Source organism: Chiroxiphia lanceolata, chromosome 13 (assembly GCF_009829145.1).
Source record: "Chiroxiphia lanceolata isolate bChiLan1 chromosome 13, bChiLan1.pri, whole genome shotgun sequence".
In the NCBI taxonomy this organism is placed as follows: domain Eukaryota; kingdom Metazoa; phylum Chordata; class Aves; order Passeriformes; family Pipridae; genus Chiroxiphia; species Chiroxiphia lanceolata.
Genome location: NC_045649.1, coordinates 12,921,802 through 12,942,500, shown reverse-complemented (window position 1 = coordinate 12,942,500; position 20,699 = coordinate 12,921,802). Strand labels below are relative to the sequence as shown.

Here is a 20,699-nt window from a genome sequence, read left to right as displayed (position 1 = left end):
CGGTTTGGGGCACAGGGTTACACCTGACAGACTTTCCACCCCTAATCGAGGTTTAGTCCTCGGTGGCTCGACCCGTGTCCCAGTCCCAGCTGAAGGCGACAATGGCTGCTGGGAATCAAAACCACGTCACCATCCCGGTAACGTGGCTGAGATGCGAAAATCGGCCACGGAAAGAACAGCAGATAAACCGGACCACAAGGCGCCGATGCAGAGAGCTCTGGCCATGCTCCCACTCCTCAGTCACTTCCCCTTGCCCACGCACGACCAGGACACTGCACGGAGCCTCCCCGGGCCTGGGGCCGCAGGCCGAGCAGGGCCCAGCTCCCGCCCGCCGAGGAGGTTACAACAGTGTATTTCCTTCGCTAAGTGCTAACACCATCTAGTTATCTGCGAACCGCAGCGCGCTGGGTCGCTGTTACCCGCCGTGAAGTGGTTTTTCTGCAACGTCGTGGCCGGGAGCCGAGGGGAACTCGGGGCAAGCAGCGCTGCCCCGCCTGGGCAGTGCCCCCCGGCCCGGGCACAACGGCCCGGCTCTCCCCAAACCCACTCCCTGCACTTCCATCCGGCGTTATTGCAGATCCAGCCTCTTCCACCAAACAACAGATGCAGCCTCTAATGCAAATATTGCCATTTCCCTGCTGAATTAGCCTTGTCACTTAGCCCAGAAGCTGGCAGCGTTAAGCCAGCTTGCATTTTAATTTGGCCCTGAAGTTACTTATTTCATTATTGATCAAACATAATGCTGAATCAATGTTCATCTTGTTACCTGGGCCATTTCCATGTAATACAGTGATAGCACTGCCTGGAGTTACTCATTCCCATCCCAAAGTGACTTTACCATAAAATCAATGCTTGTTTGTTACTGATATAAGGCAGCATCCGTGGGATGAAGAGCGAATAAAGCAGTTACGGCACCGCGATCTGAAAGTTTGGACGGAATATGTACGTGAATAAAGACTTTGATATTTAAATGTATTTTATCGGCATCAAAATCGTCCTAGCCAGGCCGATGGGACAGAAAATCTCAGGCTGCAAGATGATGGGCTTTGATACTGTAGGTGTTGCCATTTGTAAACACTACCTGGGACCTAATGGGGGAATCGTTTCTGTACCCAGAGTATCATTACACAGCAGATGTGGGCTGTAAGCTCTTCCGGGCAGGGAGTGTTTTGGAAAAATAGTAATTAATACAATAGTAATTAATGATTGTGTCACAAGATTAGACTCCGCGTAGTGTTATCTTCAGCGCAGCTGCTGCTCCTTTTATTTGCTTGAGTTTTCCCCTCCAGCTAATAAACCCAGTTACAAATTACACGGAGCCATCCCCATCCCCGGCTCTCCCATGCGGCGGCCGGAGAGTGCTGGAACACCCCACGCGGGGAATGCCCCTCTTTGCTGCCACACGGAGAGCCTCCAGAGGTGTCGTTTGAGCTGCGTTTTCCACCCACGGCACCTCCAGCCGCCTCTGAAATCCCCCCGCCGGATGCGCCGGCCCCATCCCGGCGACGAGGGAAGGAGGTACCGCCGGGGAAGCTGGACGGGCACCGTCCCACGGCGGCGCCGGTCCCGGGGGGCGGTCAGGGCGAGGGGAGGCGTGAGCCCCCCACGGTGCCGGACAGGGAGCGGCTCCCCGCTGCCGGAGGCTTCCCCGAGGGCGTGCCAGGGAATGGAGCAGCAGGGAGGAATAATCTGGGTTTAAACTCGCTGGTAAAACTCGAGAAACTCAGGATACCCTCGGCTCCGGTTCACAAAGGCTGCAGCCCTCTCCCCGGAGCCGCGGACATCCTCGCAGCAGCGCAGGAAGGTGGGGATGGTCCCGGCCCGACCGAGAAGCACCAGGGCTGCGGACGAGGAAAATGTGGAAGGGAAGTTTCCCACAGCTATGCGCACTTTGCGCCTACTCCTCCGCTCCCGCGCAGCGCCGGGACCGGCCTCGCCCGAGTCACGGAGCCACGCTGACACCGGCGAGGCGCACCAGCCACTCATTTCGATGGGCGATGGAAAATCTAACCGGGCGCATAAAATATATTGGCATAAAATTAGTGAATTGCACTAACAGATTGTAAATCACCTAAATGGTCAAACCACAGATATGAATCACAAATTCCTATAAAGATTAATGTTTCCTAAGATTCACGGCAATTATGCAGTTTTTGGACAAAAGCCTTCTCCCAATCCCTCGTTCCTGAGGGCTGCTTTTTTTTTCTGAAGTCTTTCCAGGTTTCGGTGGGGTTTCTAATGAACGATTTACCAAAGGAAAGGTTTTATTAACACCTCTAAAAACTATAAAGTTTAAAGGCAGGGAGAAAGGGAGCAGATCGGAAGTTGGGTAACACAATATACTGACCTACTGGCAACGGTCCGAACGCAATTCAACAAAGCACCACAATGGTGGGGGGGAGAGGGGGGGGAGAGAAAAACCCAACAAAAAAATCTCAGAGAAATGAAAGGGAAGAAAAAACACCAAGAGGCCAGCTTTGTCGCGGTGGTAACCAGGCTTTGCACAGAGCTGCCCTCGCAGCCTTCAGTATCTGCTGATGGCCCCTTACCTTTGCTTACCCCCTTGTGGTACACACTGTAGCCTGGGCTGCTTACAAGCGGAAGCAGGGGAACACGCCCGCGAACAGAAAGGGGGCATTATTTCTCGAGGAAAAAGGCTGGCAGGAGGTGTACGGGACTTCAGGTCTCTCAGGCACTATTTTTCCCTTCTCGCCTCTGTGCAGAACTGAAGATAATAGTTGGGCTGCAGGTAACGGAGTCTGTTCTTATTCAATTTCCCTAAATGGCCTGAAGAGCACTTAAAAGCCCGGAGAGCTTCTGGCCAGCATTTTCTTATTAACTAATTTCACTTCGATCCTATTAAAGTGTATGCTTTCTAACCTTCAAATGAACCTCTCCCTCTCCCTTCTAAAACAAAGCCAATACCTTTTAATGACAGAGTAAAGCTTTTAAAAATGTTGCTACCTCCTTTCCTAACATTACAGAACGCGTGGCACATTAACAGCCGCGGAGCACACACTGCTGCCTCAGGGCCCCCCCCTCGTACCCTGAGCACCCAGAGCACGCCAGGAAGGCTCCGCCGAGGCTCGGCGGTCCCAGCGGCCGGGAAGGAGCGGCCGAGCCAAGGGGAGCCGTGGACAGAGGGCGCTAGAAAATGGGATTGGGCAGATTTGCCTTATTTCTCTTTGGGAAAATCTCAGCAATAATGGGTTTTAAATGGATACATATATTTACCATTTCAAAAGGGTTCTGCTGTTTCCTGGTAACGCTCACCACAAATGGTAATAATAAAAGATGAAGTATTTTTTCTCACCTTAGGTCATTAGATTTACAGACAAGGTACTAAATCATTTTAGCTCCCCAAACCTTGAAGGAAAGGCGCACACGCACTCTTGTCCCCTTCTCTTCTCCTCCCCCTTCTGAAGAAACCTGCAATGGGAACGGAGACAAAACACTCACCGAGGCTCGAGGAATGTATCCCTTTAATAGTTTACTACTAGTAGTACTACTACTACCGATAATAATAAAGTTGATGTTGGCTGCAGAGTGAGGATTGTCAGTGGCCTCGTCCCAAAGTCTTAACATGAAGGGTCATTAATTGTGTTTTCTTTCCAAATCATATGTCACTGCAATTAACAGATTCTGATCAAGAGACTCCTTTCAGATTGATTCCATATGTGATAAGGAATGTGCAGCTTGTTATCTATCTGTCGCCTTGGAATTATGGAAAAGCTTCAAACGTGTAATTTGAAGAGTCTTTTACCCAGCGCTTTGATCTTTCCCTCTATTTTTTAACTCTTGTTTTACTGCAGTCCTTCTCCTAATCCCACTTGTTTATTTACCCCCCCCTCCCCCGGTGGCTGCGCCCCGTCCCCGCGTGTGCTGCGACACGCCGCAGCTCCCACCCTACCCGCATCCCGGCTCCCCGTGGGAGTCTGCCTGAACCCTCAGTCGTGCCTAAACCTCTCCCGCAACTTCCAGCACACCGCCTCCGGCTCCTCAGACCGGCACTGTGGCGGAGAAACACCCTGGGGCCGAGGCCACCTCGGTCCCCGGGGTCGTCCGTGATCTGATGGAGAGGGGCGCGGAGGGGCATGAGAGACAGGAATAGAGACGAGGGTCCCGGGGGCATCGGGCGGGCACGATGCTGCCCACGGAGGGTGTCCGGTCCCCCAGCCCCGGAGCCGGCAGCGGACTCGGGGAAGCCCCGCGGCCGCCGGAGGGAGGTTTGATTTTAGCTCGGGGACGCAGAGAGCAGCCGGGAGAGGCGGGATTCGAGGCCAGGGGGAGGGTGGGTGGGGGTGTGTATGTGTTTCGGGTGATAAATCAGGAGCCGCTCTCCCTGCTCTGACAGGTCCCGGCCAGGAGACACGTGTCCGGCCGGCCGAGGAGCGCTCCGCCGCCGCGGCTCCCCGGGGGCGGCGGCCGTCGGGCCCCGCGCCGCTCTCTCGTCGCCCCGCAGGACGGGCCGGCTCCAGCCTCCCCTTCTCATCTCCCTTCGACTCCAGCCAGGCAAAGTGTCTCCCGCTCAGCTTCGCTCTTCCCCTGCTATTTCCTCGTCAGCGGGGAACGGGCTTCGCTCCGCTCCCTGCTCGGCTCCCGTCGCCGCCTCCCGCTCGCCCTGCCCTGCCAAGCTGCTCTGCTCGCCCGGCACCAGTCGCCCCCAGTCCCGCGCTCTCCCCGTCCCGCAGCGGCCCTCCCGCTGCTGGAGGCGTGCGGCGCTTCTCGCCGTGGGCATCGCTCCCGCACCCCCGGGAAGACGCCTCCTTTCGTGCCGCTCTTCCCCACCGTTTGCTGCCTTCTCCGCTTTCTTTTCCCTCCCCCTCAGCCAAGAACGGCATCCCTACTGATTTCTCCTCCTGTCCTCCCGGTACGGCTACGTTTCCTCTCCGTTTCTTGCCCATTAATAAACCATCCCTCACCCTCACCCTGACCTGGATCCATTCGCACCCATAAATTTCTCTCCTCCCGTGTCTCCCTCTCGGCTGCCGCGGTAGCCCCCACCCCTGCTCCGGGGAGCCCCCGGCAGCCCCCACCCCAACACCGCCCGCCACTGCCGGCGGCTCCCGCGGGGACGAACTCATATTGATTGCGCTGTTGATTAAAACTCAGAAAATAATCCCGTCAGCTTTGACACTCCGTGCCAGACGTCCAGCCGCAGAAGGACGGGTCCGGTTTTGTGGGACACGCGTGTGCCCCCGTGCCCGCGCGTGGGGGTCACAGCCCTACTGTAACACCAGCTTGGTGAGCACGACTGCATCAAACGGCGACCTATTTATCCCATTTTTCTTATTAGACCCTTTTCTCTGCAAGGTAGATATTTTTAAAAGTTGCGATCTGCACCCAAACTCTCCGCCGACCCCCTCGACATCGCATCGCACCAGTGAGCGCTGCCTACAGAAAAGTTTAAAGCGCATCAGGACGTGGCGTTCGCTGCCTGCTTTCCTTTTGAATTAAAAAGAAATAAACTTATAACTGAATTTAATATTGTTATCTCCCTTGCATTGTACTATCAAAAGCACCAACACTGAATAGAAGAAAATAAATTCCTCCAACCCAGAGTTGTTTTTGCACTAGATTAGCAGATAGGAAATGCTATAAAGATGAACTTAATACGATTAGAGATGTTTCCTACAGATTTTCATATATTGATTCAGGGAATTTTAATTCTGGAGCTTGCTTTGCTATAATCCGCATTTATTACAAGCTGATACAGTTTTATTATAGCAAGCTATCAAGGTCGATTCCTTTAACTGCATAATCTGACATGAATTTCATTTTTAAAGAAATGTAGTTATAAAAATCCATACTGTGGGCGCAGTGGTTATATTGTACCTAAATCATATTTTAAAGGCAATAAATCCAGAGAGTATTTAGGAAGAGAGGGGAATACAGTTAAACGGCTCTCCTTCAGCCTCAGCTCCTCAAAAGACCTTTCAAACTTTTTGTTTTATTTAAACACCAAGAATTTAAAAAAGTAGATAACGGTGGCAGGTTCAGGTCCCTTTTCCCCACAAGTTGTGCGAACTTTTTAGGTTCCAGCCCAGGCTCTTCCTCTGCCTGCAGCAGCGGAGCAGGGCACACCGGAGCTTGGCAAGACGAACTGTGATTGAACTGGATTTAGCTACTCTTAAAAGACTAAATTGCAACTCATACGCTGGTTTCAGAGAAGGAAAGGGGGTTGGGGGGGGTAACAACAACAACAAAAAACCAAACCGTAATTTAAAATTTGTGGATCATAAAAAAAGCCCAAACCTTATTCTGTAATTAAACCGTATCTTGACTCCTTCCCAATAGCTCCTTACAAACCCGTGCCACTGCTCCCTTTGCAAATGTTGCACGTACCAGGTACTTCCTTCTTAGCCTTGTAGTGATTCAGAACAGAGGGAATAAGCAAAATGATCATAAATTTCCTAATTAGAGATTTCGCACCAAGACAAAAAGGTGTTAATGAGTTTAATTCCAGTGCCTGTCATTGTCCCTTTTTTCACACCACTTATTTACTAATGGCCCAGAGGGCTGCTCCCGTCTCTCCTTTGTTAAGATTTTAATTTGCCTTCTTTTCTGCCTTTGATGTAAAATTGTGACCTACAACTCTTTGAAGTCCCTTATTAGGAGGAAAATTAACTTAGCTTTTCCACTGTATCTGCGCACTGTTAGCCCAGACAAAACGTAGAGGACTCCTTAAAGATCCTGTACATTAGGAAATTTTTCGAGGTAGTTCTGGAAATGCAAATTAAAAAAAAATCCAATGGACTTTTAAATCTATATTAGGAGATGTAACCCCTCGCCAGGGCCGGAGCGGGGGAAGGGAAGGAGGGAATATCTTAATAAAGAAAGAAAATCTGGCCAAGGAAAAGCTGTAAATTTGAAAACCTGAAGAGGGGGACTGGGGGGTGGTGGTGGTGTGAGCCTTTATTTTTAAATGTCACAACTTTTCCCTGTTCCTCTCGTGTGCCGCTCACAAATGACACCCTGGCTTCTCATGCTCCAGGAGAGTGGGGTCTAAGAAAGAAATTATATCTAAATCTATCTCTATATAATTAGAATACCATGAGGCAGGGTTAAACCTTTGTAAAACACACAACTGATTGGCGATCGCTAAAACGAGATTTGAAAGCAACTCAAATAAAAGATCGCGACGTCAGTAAACAGATTTAGAAAAAAAAAAAAAAAAAAAGAAAAAAAAAAGCAGCTAGTGACAAACCCGGAGAGAGCGAGCTCTGGGCATGAGAGAGAGAGGGAGGCAGAGGGAGAGAGAGACTTAAAAGAAATAGGAGGGGCTTGTGAGAGACTAGAAATGTCAATCAGAGCCCAGAGTCCCAATAATCTCAGGCAATCTGTTAGGACCTGACCTGGGTCCACTCAGATCAATAGGAAAAGTGAGAGAAGAAAGAAGCGATCGGATCGTTTACCGCGGCGGCCGAGAACAGGAGGGAGACCGCGGCCTCCGCGCACCCCCGGCTCCCCCCCCCATGTCCGCCGGAGTTTGCGGGAGGCGCTGAAAGTGCGGGCGGCTGGCGAGGGCGAACGACCCGGCTCCCTCCTCCGCTCCTGGCCCTGCTACTTTCTCCCCTTTCTCTCCCTTCTTCCTCTCGTTTCCCCCCCCCCCCTCCTCCTCCTCCCCCTCCCCTACCCCGCTCCCCCACCATGTCTTTCCCCCAGCTGGGCTACCAGTACATCAGGCCGCTTTACCCGGCGGAGCGCCCGGGGAGCGGCGGCTCCCGCGGCGGCGCCGAGCTGGCCCCGTCCGGGACCCTCTCCAACGTGCTCTCCTCCATGTACGGCGCGCCCTACGCCGCCGCCGCCGCCGCCCAGGGCTACGGAGCCTTCCTGCCCTACGCCGCAGAGCTGCCCATCTTCCCCCAGCTGGTAAGAGGCCCCCGGGGCTCGCCGCTCGCCCCCCGGGGCGCTCGGTTCGCGCTGGGGATCGGCCCGGGGAACGCCAGGGGAGACGCTGGGAGGGCTGTCAGGGGAGAGACGGGCGCTATCGCCGCCTCGCCCATGGAGAACCGCCGGAGAGGGGCAGGGCTGGAACGGCGGCCCCGCGGCTTCCCTCCGCTCCGCCCGGGGGTTTGACGGCCGCGGGGACCGGCCCCGGCTGCCGCCGGCCCCGCCGCGCACACGCACCAGGGGAGCCGGTCCTGCCCCCGGGACACCCCCGGGCACCGGCTGCTCGGCCGGAGTACCGGGGTACCGGGGCTGGAGCGTGCCCGGGATCGCGGCCGGGGCGCTCGGTGGTGGGGGAGGCAGCACGGCCCGGCCGCCGCGCCGGTGCCGGCGGGCGCTGCTCCCGGTAACGGCGGCGGGACGGAGCGGCCCCGGGCCCGGCGCGTTGTCTCAGCCGGGCCGCCCCTTCCCTCTCGCTGCAGGGCGCCCAGTACGAGCTGAAGGAGAGCCCGGGGGTGCAGCACGCCGCCTTCCCCCCCCACCACCCCGCCTTCTACCCCTACGGGCAGTACCAGTTCGGGGACCCGTCGCGGCCCAAGAACGCCACCCGCGAGAGCACCAGCACCCTCAAGGCCTGGCTCAACGAGCACCGGAAAAACCCCTACCCCACCAAGGGCGAGAAGATCATGCTGGCCATCATCACCAAAATGACCCTCACTCAGGTCTCCACCTGGTTCGCCAACGCGCGGCGGCGGCTCAAGAAGGAGAACAAAATGACCTGGGCCCCCCGCAGCAGGACGGACGAGGAGGGCAACTCCTACGGCAGCGACCACGAGGGGGAAGAGGACAAGAGGGAGGACGAGGAGGAGATCGACCTGGAGAACATCGACACCGAGAACATCGAAAGCAACAAGGACGAGCTCGAGGACGATCTGCAGGACGCCGACCTCCTGCACTCTGACTCCAAGACGGACTCGGAGGGATCAGAGGGCTTCGAGGACCTGCCCGGCTCCGAGGAGCGCTACGGCAAGGCCGCTGAGGGGGAGCCGCACCACCTCCGCCATCACCACCTGCACCACCATCACCATCATCACCACCATCACAAGTGCGAGCTGCCCGCCACCGCCGCAGCCGTCGGCCCGGAGCCCCTCAAGCCGCCTCTCCCGCCGCCGCCGCCCCACCTCTCGCCCCCCTCCTCTGCCTCCTCCTCCGCCGCCTCCTCCCCGACGGACGGCGCTTTGGCCGGCGCCCTGCCGAAGCCAAAGATCTGGTCGCTGGCCGAGACGGCCACCAGCCCGGACAACCCCCGCAAGTCTCCCGGCGGCGGCTCTCCGCCGGCGGCCGCCCCCCAGCCGCTGCCGCTGCCCACCCCGCCGCCCCACAGACTCGTCTCCTCCTGCCCCCTGGGCAAGTTCCCCAACTGGACCAACCGCGCCTTCCCGGCCCATCACCACCACCACCCCCCGCACCCGCTGGCCTTACTGAACACTCCCCACCTGCTGGGGCTGGGGGCCGCCTCCGCCGCCCCCCCCGCCGCCGCCTTCCCGCGGCCCGCGGACCAGGCGCAGAGCGCGGAGCCCGTCGGAGCAGGTGACCGCTGAGGGACGCGGCGGGGACGGGACGGGCCGGCCGCCACCGCGGGGGGCTCGGCGGCGCGGAGCGGTGCGGGAGGCCCAGCGGGGCCGTGTGCGTGGGGCCGCGGCGGGGGGCGCCGGCCCCTCGCGGTTCTCACGGTGCCCCCGGCCCGGCCCGGCGCGGAGCAGCCGTCGGGGCGCAGGTGGCGGCGGGCGGGCGGCCGCGGGGGCCCCGAGGGCGGAGGCGGGGGTCTCCTGGCCAGGGTAGCCTCGATCCCCGAGAATTACCTTCCTCCACCGGAGATAATTTTTTGTTGCTGTTGTCGTCGCTTTTGCGGGAAGGACCCGGCCGCCAGGTCAGGCTCGCTCGGGGGTCGGTGTGTTTTCTCTGACGGTCACCCCTGCAGCAGAGCAGTCGTTGTGTCGTATTTGCAACTCGCTGAGAAAAGAAAGATCTTGAATCTCGAGGCTTAATTCAGGGATGGGAGGAATAAAACGGGGGCTATAAAGGAACACTTTTTTTTCCCCTTCTCTTTTTAGATCGATCTAGTGCCTTGGAAGTAGAGAAAAAGTTACTAAAGACAGCTTTCCAGCCAGTGCAGAGGCGGTAAGAGATGGCTCCCTCCGTCTCCTCGGGATGTATGGAGGCAGTTGTAAATGGTTAGCTTATTTTCTCCGCTTCTTTAGTTCCCTTTCCAGGGCGGTTTCTTGTTCTTCCTCTGCGTGCGTGGTGGGTTATTCTGATCATATATTTTCTTTGCTGTTCTCCGTTCTGGCCCTCGGGAGCGATTCTCGCGGGCAGGCCGAGCCGCGCTCGGGGGCAGCGGGGCCGCGCGGCTGAGGTGTCCGGGCGCGGGTCGCCCCTGGCCGGGAGCGCATCCCCGAGCCCCCCGTAGCGCGGGTCGCCACCCGCCGCTGTCGCTTGGTCGGGGGGAGAGACACTGCGGCAGCCGAAAATAGTAAATTAAAGTAAAAAAATATAAAATAATAAAACCAGGACAAAAACCCCCCACCCAGTGTATGAAAGCTGAAGAGGCTGAGCCCTGCCGACTTTGGCATAACAGTCACTCAATTTCAATGAGAAACCAATTACTCCTTTGATTGATTGAAACCACGGGAATCGGGCCCGCGGTGTTTTCGTGGCTAAATACATTTAGCATAAGTCACTCTGAAAACTTTTTATATTTATAGATCTATTTAAAAAAATAACAACAACAACAAAACCAGAGCTACCTGCAGTTAAAAATATTGTGCCAGCCCAAGATAATTAGAAATCCTATTAAATTTTTTTTTCTGTGTCATTTTTTTTCCAGGCCCCAGAACCAACTTGACGCCGCTATGGTTCTATCGGCGCTCTCATCATCATAGTTAATTTTTTATTGTTGTTGTAATGATTGTAAAAAAAAAATCTCTGTATAATTACAACTTGTAAGCATGTCCGTATATTAAAACTAAAAAGGAAAAAAAAATACCCGCTTCTGTACTATCACCTGGGTTAGCTAAGTCGAGTCGTGAGGTTTTTTCGGAAGTCCAGTGAGAATTAGGTGTTTCCTTTTTTTTTTTTTTTTTTTTTTTTGTTGTTGTTGTTTGTTTGGGGTTTTTTTTGTACATACCTTAAAAAAAATGTACATACGTGTGAACCAAATTGTACAAGAAAGTATATATTTTTGGCTAATAAATAAACTGTTGCCACTTTGACTACACTTCTCGTTTCCCCCACCTCTGGAGTGGTTTTCCTACTCGAGTCCCGCCCCCCCACCACCTCCCCCCACCCCACTCCTCCCACCTTCCCCGCGCCGGTTACTGTTTTCCCGCGGCATCCGGAGCGGTTCATCCCCGGGCGGAGCGCGGGTCGCGGTGTCCGGGCTGGGCCGGGCCCTTTCCAACGCCGATCGCTGGAGCCGCAGCTCCCCCTGCAGGTGGTGGCGGGGGGTGCGGGGCTGCGCGTGCGGATGCGGGGACAGCGCCCCGTCCCAGGGAAGCGGGGGATGGCGCCGGGGGGAGCCCCGGGGGGGGGGCAGAGGGCAGATGATCCGTGGACCCCGAGGGCAGTATGAGGGGTGCCGCTATTGACTCTCCCCACCCCGCCCCTGTGGAGCGGGGCTGGGGCGGGGGGGGTTAATTGGAAGGAAAGCTTCGGGGGTCGGTGGTGTGGCCGCGGGTCGGCAGCGCAGCTGGGTTATTTCTGCCCCCAGTCCTCTCCGCCCTCCCTCCTGCTTTCGCGCATCCCAGGGGTCACTTTTGGGGTGCTCCGCACGGGCAGTCTGTGCCGCTGAGCGGGGAGCGGGTGTGGGGCTGCCCAAGGCGGCGGGGCCGGGGCATCCCCCCGCTCCCGGGGGCTGGCATTTGGGTGAGAGGTACCGGCCAGGATGGGGGCACCGGGCAGCGAGGCGGGGCGGCGGGTGCAACCCCGTCAGGGAGCCCCGCTCCGCTCCGGACGGGCGGGCTGCGCACCCCGCCGTCCCCCGGGCCGGTCCGCCGCCCCCGACCCCCGGAGGGATCGGCTGTTCCTCCGCCGGCATCGCCCCGGGAGCTGCCGCGTCCCGCTGCGCCCGGAGCCGAGCCGTCGCTTCCAAAACTTGTAGCTTCGTTTCCTCGGCGAAGTGCTGGAAATCGGCCCGATCCGGGAGAGGTCCTCTCCCGCTCGGAATCCATCCCAAGGGGAGTGCTGGTGGGAGGGCGAAGGCTGTTGCCCTCTCCCTTCCCCATGTACCATCAGCAGCCAGTGCCCGCGGCTGGCCGCGCTCATTCTCCGGGCTGAGGGGGCAGCTCGGGCAGGTAGAGCTCACGGGCCGGTTCCCTCCTGCTTTTGTTCCCAGGCTCTTCCTCCTCTGCCAGGGGGGATGTGTCCCCCTACCTGTACTCTCCTTACAGTCCTGGAAACGGCATAATTACAGTGGTGTTGATTAAATAGCTGGTGCTTTTCTCGTTTTGGTGACAGACCCTGCAGAGGGGGGAGGGTGCTCGGAGCTAGGAAGCAGGAGTTAAAATGAAGTTAAAGTACAAACAGAAGCACATAGCTGACATGCTTCAAGTTTAGACAGTACAAGATATGCAAATGCGCAGGGCTGCACGGTATTGACATTTTGAGGTCATAGTGATAGGAATGTATTATTTATAGGATTGAGTTGCACTAGGACGATAAACTACATTTTAAATCCTAGGCGTTTGTAAGTGATAAGATTTATATATATGTTTACACTATATATGTGTGTGTGTGTATACACACATTTTATATAATGTTTTAATGTTTCACAATTAATATTCTTCCTGGCTGGTATTATGATGGGGAGACCCCTTGCCTGGTGCCTGCCTCCCTGGCTTCTGGTAGCAATGGCTGGGAGCAAAGGAGGCCAGGGAAGGGACCCGCAGAGTTTGCAGCAGTGTTCTGATCTCTGCTTTCATCCCCCCTCCCGTGTCCCCTGCCTTTCCCCATATGTCCTTTCTGGCCACAGCTCACTCTAGAAACAGCATTTGCCTTTTCACAGCCCCGTGCAGCTCTCTGTCTTTCCTCCAGGAACTGTTCCCACTCTTTTCCTCCGACAGACTCCTGAAATGGGGGAATCTCTGTGGGTGGGGAGTTAGAAAACGGATCGTTTCTCATGTAAATTTTATCCAGTCTCACTGCACTTTGTATTCTGCTTTTTCTTTAGCCAATTCTTGCTGAGGAAAAAAAGAAAAAAAAAAAGATTAATGGCATCTAAAATGGGAGGGGTGAGGGGAGAAAAAGCTAGAGGCAAATTTCCACATCCCCTTCCTCTGGGCATCCTGGTGGGTTTTCCATAGAAACTTTCACACAGTGGCCAGACAGATGCTTAAAGGGGATGGAAGAAAATAATGAGACCATGATGGGAAAACAATTGCATCCCCAGCTTTTTACCTCCATTAAAGGCTCCTTTGCCTTTACACAGAGCCCCTCGGCTCCCTGTCCCTGCAGAGCCCTCTCCCTTCACTCTGACCGTGGGGATGCTCCTGCAGCAGCAGCGTGGCTGCCATGGGAAAGCCGCCCCTTTGGCTTCTGGAAGTGAGAACTTGGTTTCCCCGCGGGGGGAAAGCAGCCTTTGTGCCTGCCTGGCTGCCTACCCTAATGTGGAGAAAATTCCCATTAATTCTGTGAGGAAACATTTTGTTATGCGTGTTTCAACAAAACATTAAAAATCCTACGCGTATTTTTTTTCAGAAATCCCTCTCTCAGCTTGACAGCCTCGCTGGAGCCCCAGCCAGGCCTGCCCGAGACGGTGCAGAGAGGCCTCCCTCTCCCTCTCTGTTGGCTGCTCTTTTCCTGTCTAATCAATTATCTCCCTAGCTAGTCCTTCTCAAAGGTGAGAGCTCATTATGCATATTCATAAATCACAGCTCCCAGACCTGACACTGATTGATGTAATCATCTCCCGCTCGCTCCCTGTCTGCACGGGGCCGGCCGGAGGAAGCGTCGGCGAGGAGGAGGAGGCAGGAGAGGCAGGAGGAAGAGACTTCCAACTTGTCAGACCCAGTTCTGGTGGGAGCGGCCGGCCGGGCGTAGCGGGCCGTGTCAGGCTCCCCATTCACCGCAGCCAAAGTGCCCATCACGGCCCGGGATAAGACAGGAGAAAGCCCTGTGAGCTGGGAAACAGCAGTGAGTTGCCTCCAGTGCAGCTGGCTGTTAGCAGACAAAATCACAAGAGTAATGAAAAGATCCAGCACAATTTTCACAATCAGGCATCAGACCATTCATTAAAATACCCTTCTGAATCTTCTATGTTAGCTGATGGCACTTGCTGTTATTTCTCTTAGATAGTTAAAGCTGGTTTATTCCCGTAAGAACAGATGTGTGCTGTCTGGATTCTGATCATGTGCATTTACATATGTGATATACCAAATAGCTTCAATACCATCTCTGCAGCTGTTCTCAGTAGCTATACTGTCAAAAAAAAAAAAAAAAAAGTAAAAGTAAAAAAAAGTTGTGAACTATGTAAGTTGCTGCTGCAAGGGTTTGGGAGCAAAAGGGCTCCTCCAGGCTGGACTGCCAGCTTTCCAGACAGGAACATATATCTCAGCTATGACTGGTTTCCCAATGTGTGCTTCAGCATGGCAGCATTCAAGATGCTGTTCAGATTATGTGGTTTACCTGTATGGTTAATATTTACACTTTTAAAATACCTATTTTTATCACTTTGATCAGAACCATCAGTGTACTAAAGTAATAATACAAAAAATATATGCCCTGGTAATCATAACAAGATACAAATCAAAGGGAGCCCTAATCAAGTACTTTTGAGAGTGTTATCTTCCTTGTTAACAAATGGTAATAAGAAAATTAAGGCTTATAGCTTGCTTGCGTTTTATCTAAGAAAACCAATAAAGATATCAGATGTTCTTTGTTTTATGTGTTTGAATGTAAAGCAGAATAATGAAGAACATGTACCTTCTAAGGCTTCATTTGCTTTATGGGCATTAACCCTTTAGGAAGCCAGTGAAATTCTGAATTTGCAGAATGAGGACAAGCCTGTGCTGCCACCCAGGGTTTCAAGGCCCAGCCTTGCTGCAGTCAAGACAACATCTTTTTTTATTAAATGCTGAAATTGGAACAAAGCAACAATGGCCGCTTGCTAGCTGTGCATGTCCAACAGGCCTCTTTACTATTCAGCAAATGGAAGATATTAAACAACATTTTGCTTAAAGGTACACTGAGGCCATTTCCATTAGGACATGGTGTCATTCATTTATTCACATGTTAAGTGGATGTCCTTGTGGCTAATGAGTAATAATCAACAGTGACTCCACTTTATTCCTTTGCTCCCAGCAATGTTAAATACTCTGATGGAGTCTCTTTGCTGACACACTAGAGAATATGGTTAAAAAGTGCTAAAGGACATTTTCAACGTAGGGCAGCCACATACACACATGCTGGAAATAGCACTTTTATTACAGTCTATTCTATTAGGCTTTGTTCCTGTTTAAGGCATGGCATTTGGAAACTGCTGATATTTATTTGAAGGTACTTTACACCTTAAAAGCCAGAAACTCTTTCAATTTGAGAGTCGATGTGATTATTGCTGGGAGATGAGCTCTCATCCAGCTGGTTTCTGAAAAAAAAAAAAATCAAACTGCACCTTAAGGTAGCTCTAGATTCTTTGCATTACTTCAGATAAATGTTTAGTGGTGGAGAGATTTAGAAAAAAACCCTTTCCTGCAAAAAATCTAGCTTGACATTTATTTTATAAAATAAAGTAACTCCCCTACAAGCTAACTAATTAATTTTATTACATCAACCACAGCGGCTAAGTAGGCTAATAAACTATATTAATCTATATTTTTTCCTTTACATGATTGCTTACACTGGAGTCTGCAGCTTGGTTGTCTCCTGTGTCAATTCCTAAAGTTTGAAAGGTATAAATGAATCATTCTTGGTCCTGATTAAGCTTAAGTTAGAAATAAAATATGTCAATCAATCTGGTTGGAAATGTTCCTGCTGTCTAAGTTGGTTATGCAAAACACTCTAAGGTGTGTAGGCATGCTCAATTAGGTCAAGGGATCTGATGGCACTCCTAGCCATAAATGTGTGTCACTTGGATTCCTCATTATTTTTAGCAGTGGTGAAAATGCATGTCAGTAGGCCAGCTAGCCAGGCTAGAATAAAATTACTCACTGGCTATGCATAAACTTGAGGTTTTAATACATTAATATTATATTTATTTTCAAGCAAAACAGTGAAAAGAAAATATCTCTCTCTCTCTCAAATATATGACTCACTCTATTGGATTTCTCAGCAATCATTAGTATAATTCACACTGGACTTTGCAATACTCAAGATACCTCAGCAGTAAAATTTAAGTGCCTAAAAACATAGATGTAATGTGAAATTAGATACAAGGAGTAAAACATTGATTTTCTCTGTTGCAGTCTAACTTGCTTCCAAGAAAGATAAAGCTTCACAGGGAGATTAGGCCAGCCCCATTCCAAAATAATTTAATGAAAAAGGACACTTGAGATGGCTGTTGAACAGCAGCACTAGTGTTGGTCTTCTCAGATGGAGACTTTTGCAAGTGATTCCTGCAGAAGACGATGCCAGAAATGTATGCTCGATAGAAAGATTTCCTCTAGTGTGCTAAATCAGAGCCTGATACTAAAAGAAATGAAATTCTGTGCAATTTCAGGGAAAAAATGCCCAGAAAAGCAAATTTTAGTGCCCATGCCTGCCCTCCTGGCATCTGGTATACTTACTGAGGTTACCTGAATTGGTTAAATGACCAGGGTTAAACCCTCTGGTTTTAGACTTTCCATGTTGGTGCTTTGAACCACACCGAGACCTTGGGTTTGGGCACAAGAAATGGAACAAGAAACCAGCTAAACAGAACAGTCCAGCCTTGTTTTGTTATGCAAAACCCCCAACCGACCAAACCTAAATTGAGGGAACTGGTAAACTAAAACCAAAACATTGCTTCCCAGAACCATAGGCAGGACTAGTACCACAGGTAAGGCTGGGGCTTCTTAAACAGTGTTCTTAGACGTGGTGTTAAAGATGGCAGTGTCCCTTTAAGAACAGCACCATGCTGCTAATATTTTCTTTACTGCCAATAAAACGCAATTAAATCTCATGAATTAATATATTCACTTCAGGAAGAATTCCCATTCTTTTCTTCAGATATCAAAATGGAGCCATCATCAGTCAGTTAGTTAAATAGGGGAATCCAGAGAGTAAGTAAATGGGAGAGCTTTCAAATGCAGGGCTGAAAATGCCCAATGAATGTGTAGGGGGCTTCAATAAAAAGATTTTGACTTGTGTTTTCACCCCTTCCCCACTTTGCTCATTGTTTACTGACACTGCTATGGACACAGTATTCAGTCCCTGCCCGCCCCAGCCCTGGGATGTAAAAATGTCATCTCTATTGTGCTGCCGGGCTCGCTTTGATGCTGCCGCAGCCCTTTGTATGCCCTTCTCAATCCCTTTATAAGGCTGTCCTGATTGTCCATACTGAACATCGCCACAAAAGCTTGTCTTATTGAGAAAATAAAAAAGTCAGAGAGGGGCCAAATGACGGGAGATTGGGCCTTTGCTGTAAAAGATCTACTATTCACATTCAGCAGTCATTTTTTCATCAAGGAATTACAAAGTTGGAACTGTGACTGTGCCAGCAAAGCCATTTTAGACACTTGCTTATTAAATTTTTATTTCTAATTACTTTTATAATTACCTTTTTTTTTAAAAAATAGACTGTGTACTACTGAGGACAAACACTAAATCCTAGAAGCAGTTACAGGGGGTATTTTCACCTTTCTGAAGAAAAACTCCTGCGTAACTCTCATGTGCATGTTTCATCTGGGAAGTTTAGACACATTGTATGGAAATTCAACCACATATAAACTACAAAAAGGGCTTCTTGCGATAATAAAACAAGTCAGAAACAGACCCCTGCTATGTAGGAGTACACATATTTGCAACCAAGAACTTGAGACTGAGGGTTTAAATTGTCAGTCTGAAAAACCTCCACCAGTTGTTCTTCCACCTAATGCTATCCTGACTTGTACCAAGTGTCTGTAGGCAGGATGGAGACAAAGGCTGGATAAGGTCTTATTCTTTGGGAATAGGCTATCGGAATGGGAGGACGGTGATTTCATGGCTTTTGTTACTGAGGTTAGGGACTGAATTCTCTCACTGAATTAGAATAGTAACAAGTGGGACTGAGGATCTCTGGGGCTTTTGTAGTGCACTCATCTGAGAGATTGCGCTTTTCTCAGCCCTTCAGATTTATTTTGCCAAAGTTACAGGGCAATTATGGAAATGCGCCCTTTGAAGCCCGGCCGATTTCTCTTTATTTTCTCTCCCCCCTGCCCAAAGTAAAGCCTCCCTCGCCTCCTTTCTTCAGCAAGTTGACAGTCATTAGGCAGCGGGGTTTCGAGTGGCCATTCAAATATTCTTTTGAATAGTGAGAGAAAATTTTAATAAATATGTGCTAAAAAATAGACTTTGAAACTTTTTTGGGAAGGAAGTGCAAAATAACAGCAAGGTAACAACGTCCTGGAAAATAGGCTCTGTGTGTGCGAGGTGCTGGGACATGAAATGCTTCCCTTGAAAAGCTCTCAGTGTGCTGGGACTGGGGCCGGCCAGTGGCACGGAGGGTGTTTGGCCAAGTGACCACCTGGTGCTCCTGCCTTGCCACGCCAGCACAGTTGGCAGCTCTGTGCTCCACGTCCCTCACATCTCCCTGACAAGAGGCCCAGGACAAACAGAATTGTACTTTCGCACCTTTGTACATTATTTATCATCAGAGTTTGGAATCTTGATGCCGCATGCGAACGAAGACGACATACTTTTTACCTTACTTGCTATACTAACTTTAAGTAAATAGGTCTGAAACCAGATGGTGAGACCTGGAGCTGGGCAGGCTGTGACCAGGACTGCTTTGTACCCAGAAACTCGGTTCTGTACTCTCTCTACTTCATTTCTTTATTTGTATCAGACTACTTTTAAAAGATAAACCGATGTTTTTCTGAGGCAGCCCTTCGAGCTCTCTATCCTTGCTGCCCTGGACAGCCAGGCACCCAGGTCCCAGGGCCACACAGTCCCTGTGGGAGGAGACATGTCTCCACACAACCTTCAGGTGCCTCCAAGAGGAGCGGGACACTTGTCCCACAGTAGAGGACAGTTTCATGGATCTCTCTTGTACCTGTAAGTAGTTGCCGCGTGCATCTCCCCTGAAAAACGCCACAGTGTGACATGACGTGTGGGCTCCTCACAGAGTCTGGCTTTCTACTGTTTTAGGCTTTAAACACCACCAATAATTAAAAAGACTTTGAATCTTACTTGCTAATGCAGTTTGCTGAGCGCAGGGTTTGCCAGCTTCCCCAGGTGAGGGCCCTTGAGCAGTCAGGCTTCCCCTCTCCAGCAGCTCCAGCCTGCAGGTGGTTTGGGGGGACGCCTTGTATTAATCTGGCCTTAAGGCCACAGAGACATAGATCACCATGACGAAGTCTCTGCCTGGAGGAAAAGGTCACAGATTTTGAATACTTTAGATATTTTGTAAGCCACTTCTGAAGATTGCAAAGAAAATGGGTTTCTATGTTCAGAGCTGTCAGAAACGACCCTCAGGATGCAACGCTTCTCTGCATGCTTGGGTCAAAGCCCACAAATAGGTAGGGCAGTCAGCAACAGGGTGAGATCTTCCAGATGCCTTGTCCTACAGGGAATAATTCTGGTTCATCTGGGCTGAGTTTTAACCACTGGGCCTTGTATTTACTTGCAGCGCAAGCAAAACAGCAGGTCAGAGTTATGACTGTCGGTGTCTCAAAGGTTTAGAAATAGAGGAATGGGCATTATAAATTACAATGATACAGTCATTTATGGTACAAGGGACAATGCCTCCCTACTACTTTTACAAATAGACTTTAGATATGGGTGTCTACTATTTGACTGTCAGTGGGAAGTGTGTGTCTCATAAGGCTCTGACCTGGTTATCTTCTAACCCTGAGCAATTAATCACCAGCATCTAACAGGGAGTAGCTGTGCACAGCAGCGTTTGATGTCCAGCCTGTTCAAAATAATGATTTCACCTTTTCTACAACTCCCAGACTTATAACTTCCCTCAGCGTAGGACGACTGGTTTTCTTTGGAACAAGAACTGGCACAAAATCAACATCCCTCTGAATGGTAACCCACCAATTCCAGTCTCTTAAAAATAAACTAACAAACAAAAAACAACAAACAAGAAATGAAACAAAACATAAAACTCCCCCAAATCAGGGAAGCTCACACAGGAAAGCCAGCTATCACCAAGGTCTCAGTTATCAGCTGTGCTGCATGCAGGAGCAGAGGAGAACAGAAAGGATCATAATTACCCTTCTATTGGGGTTACTTGTGTTTCTTGTGCCTGTGTCTACAGGAGAGGACCAGGAAAGGACCAAAATCTGCTATCCTGTCATACTCTCACGGGGAAGGCTGGGGACTTACCCGCTGTTTCAGTTGTAAGCAAGAGGAATGGTTTTGTCTGCAGCAGGCTTGTGCAAAGCTGAAGTAAGGTAGTGAAGAATCAGGCCCCATTGATTCTTTGTAGTACTGGAGCTTTGTTTTGAAGTGCAATAAAAATACAGGTGGCAGAGGAGATAATGCACAGTACCATTCCTTTGGGACACTTGGGGAGACGTAAGGAATTCCAAAATACGGAGCGTGGGTTTTTTTCTAGCATTGATCACAAACACTAGTTCAAGAAAACACCCAGAAGTAGTAAATATGCAAATTTGTTATGAAAGAACCTACAA

General features: G+C 51.2%; 1 protein-coding gene and 1 long non-coding RNA gene across 2 annotated transcripts; one reads left to right on the top strand and one right to left on the bottom strand.

Moving 5' to 3' along the window:
* Positions 1-2,537: 2,537 nt before the first annotated feature.
* On the bottom strand, positions 2,538-10,107 carry LOC116793618. Its single transcript, XR_004359538.1, has 3 exons — positions 9,753-10,107; positions 3,314-3,429; positions 2,538-2,725 (listed from the first exon to the last, which is right to left on the bottom strand). It is a non-coding gene; the product is annotated as an uncharacterized LOC116793618 (long non-coding RNA).
* IRX3 (iroquois homeobox 3) lies at positions 7,258-11,167 on the top strand. Its single transcript, XM_032701567.1, has 4 exons — positions 7,258-7,872; positions 8,373-9,480; positions 10,005-10,071; positions 10,778-11,167. Exons 1-4 carry the CDS (start codon positions 7,651-7,653, stop codon positions 10,830-10,832), a joined length of 1,452 nt encoding a protein of 483 aa, XP_032557458.1. The 5' UTR covers positions 7,258-7,650; the 3' UTR covers positions 10,833-11,167.
* The last annotated feature ends 9,532 nt before the right edge of the window (positions 11,168-20,699 follow it).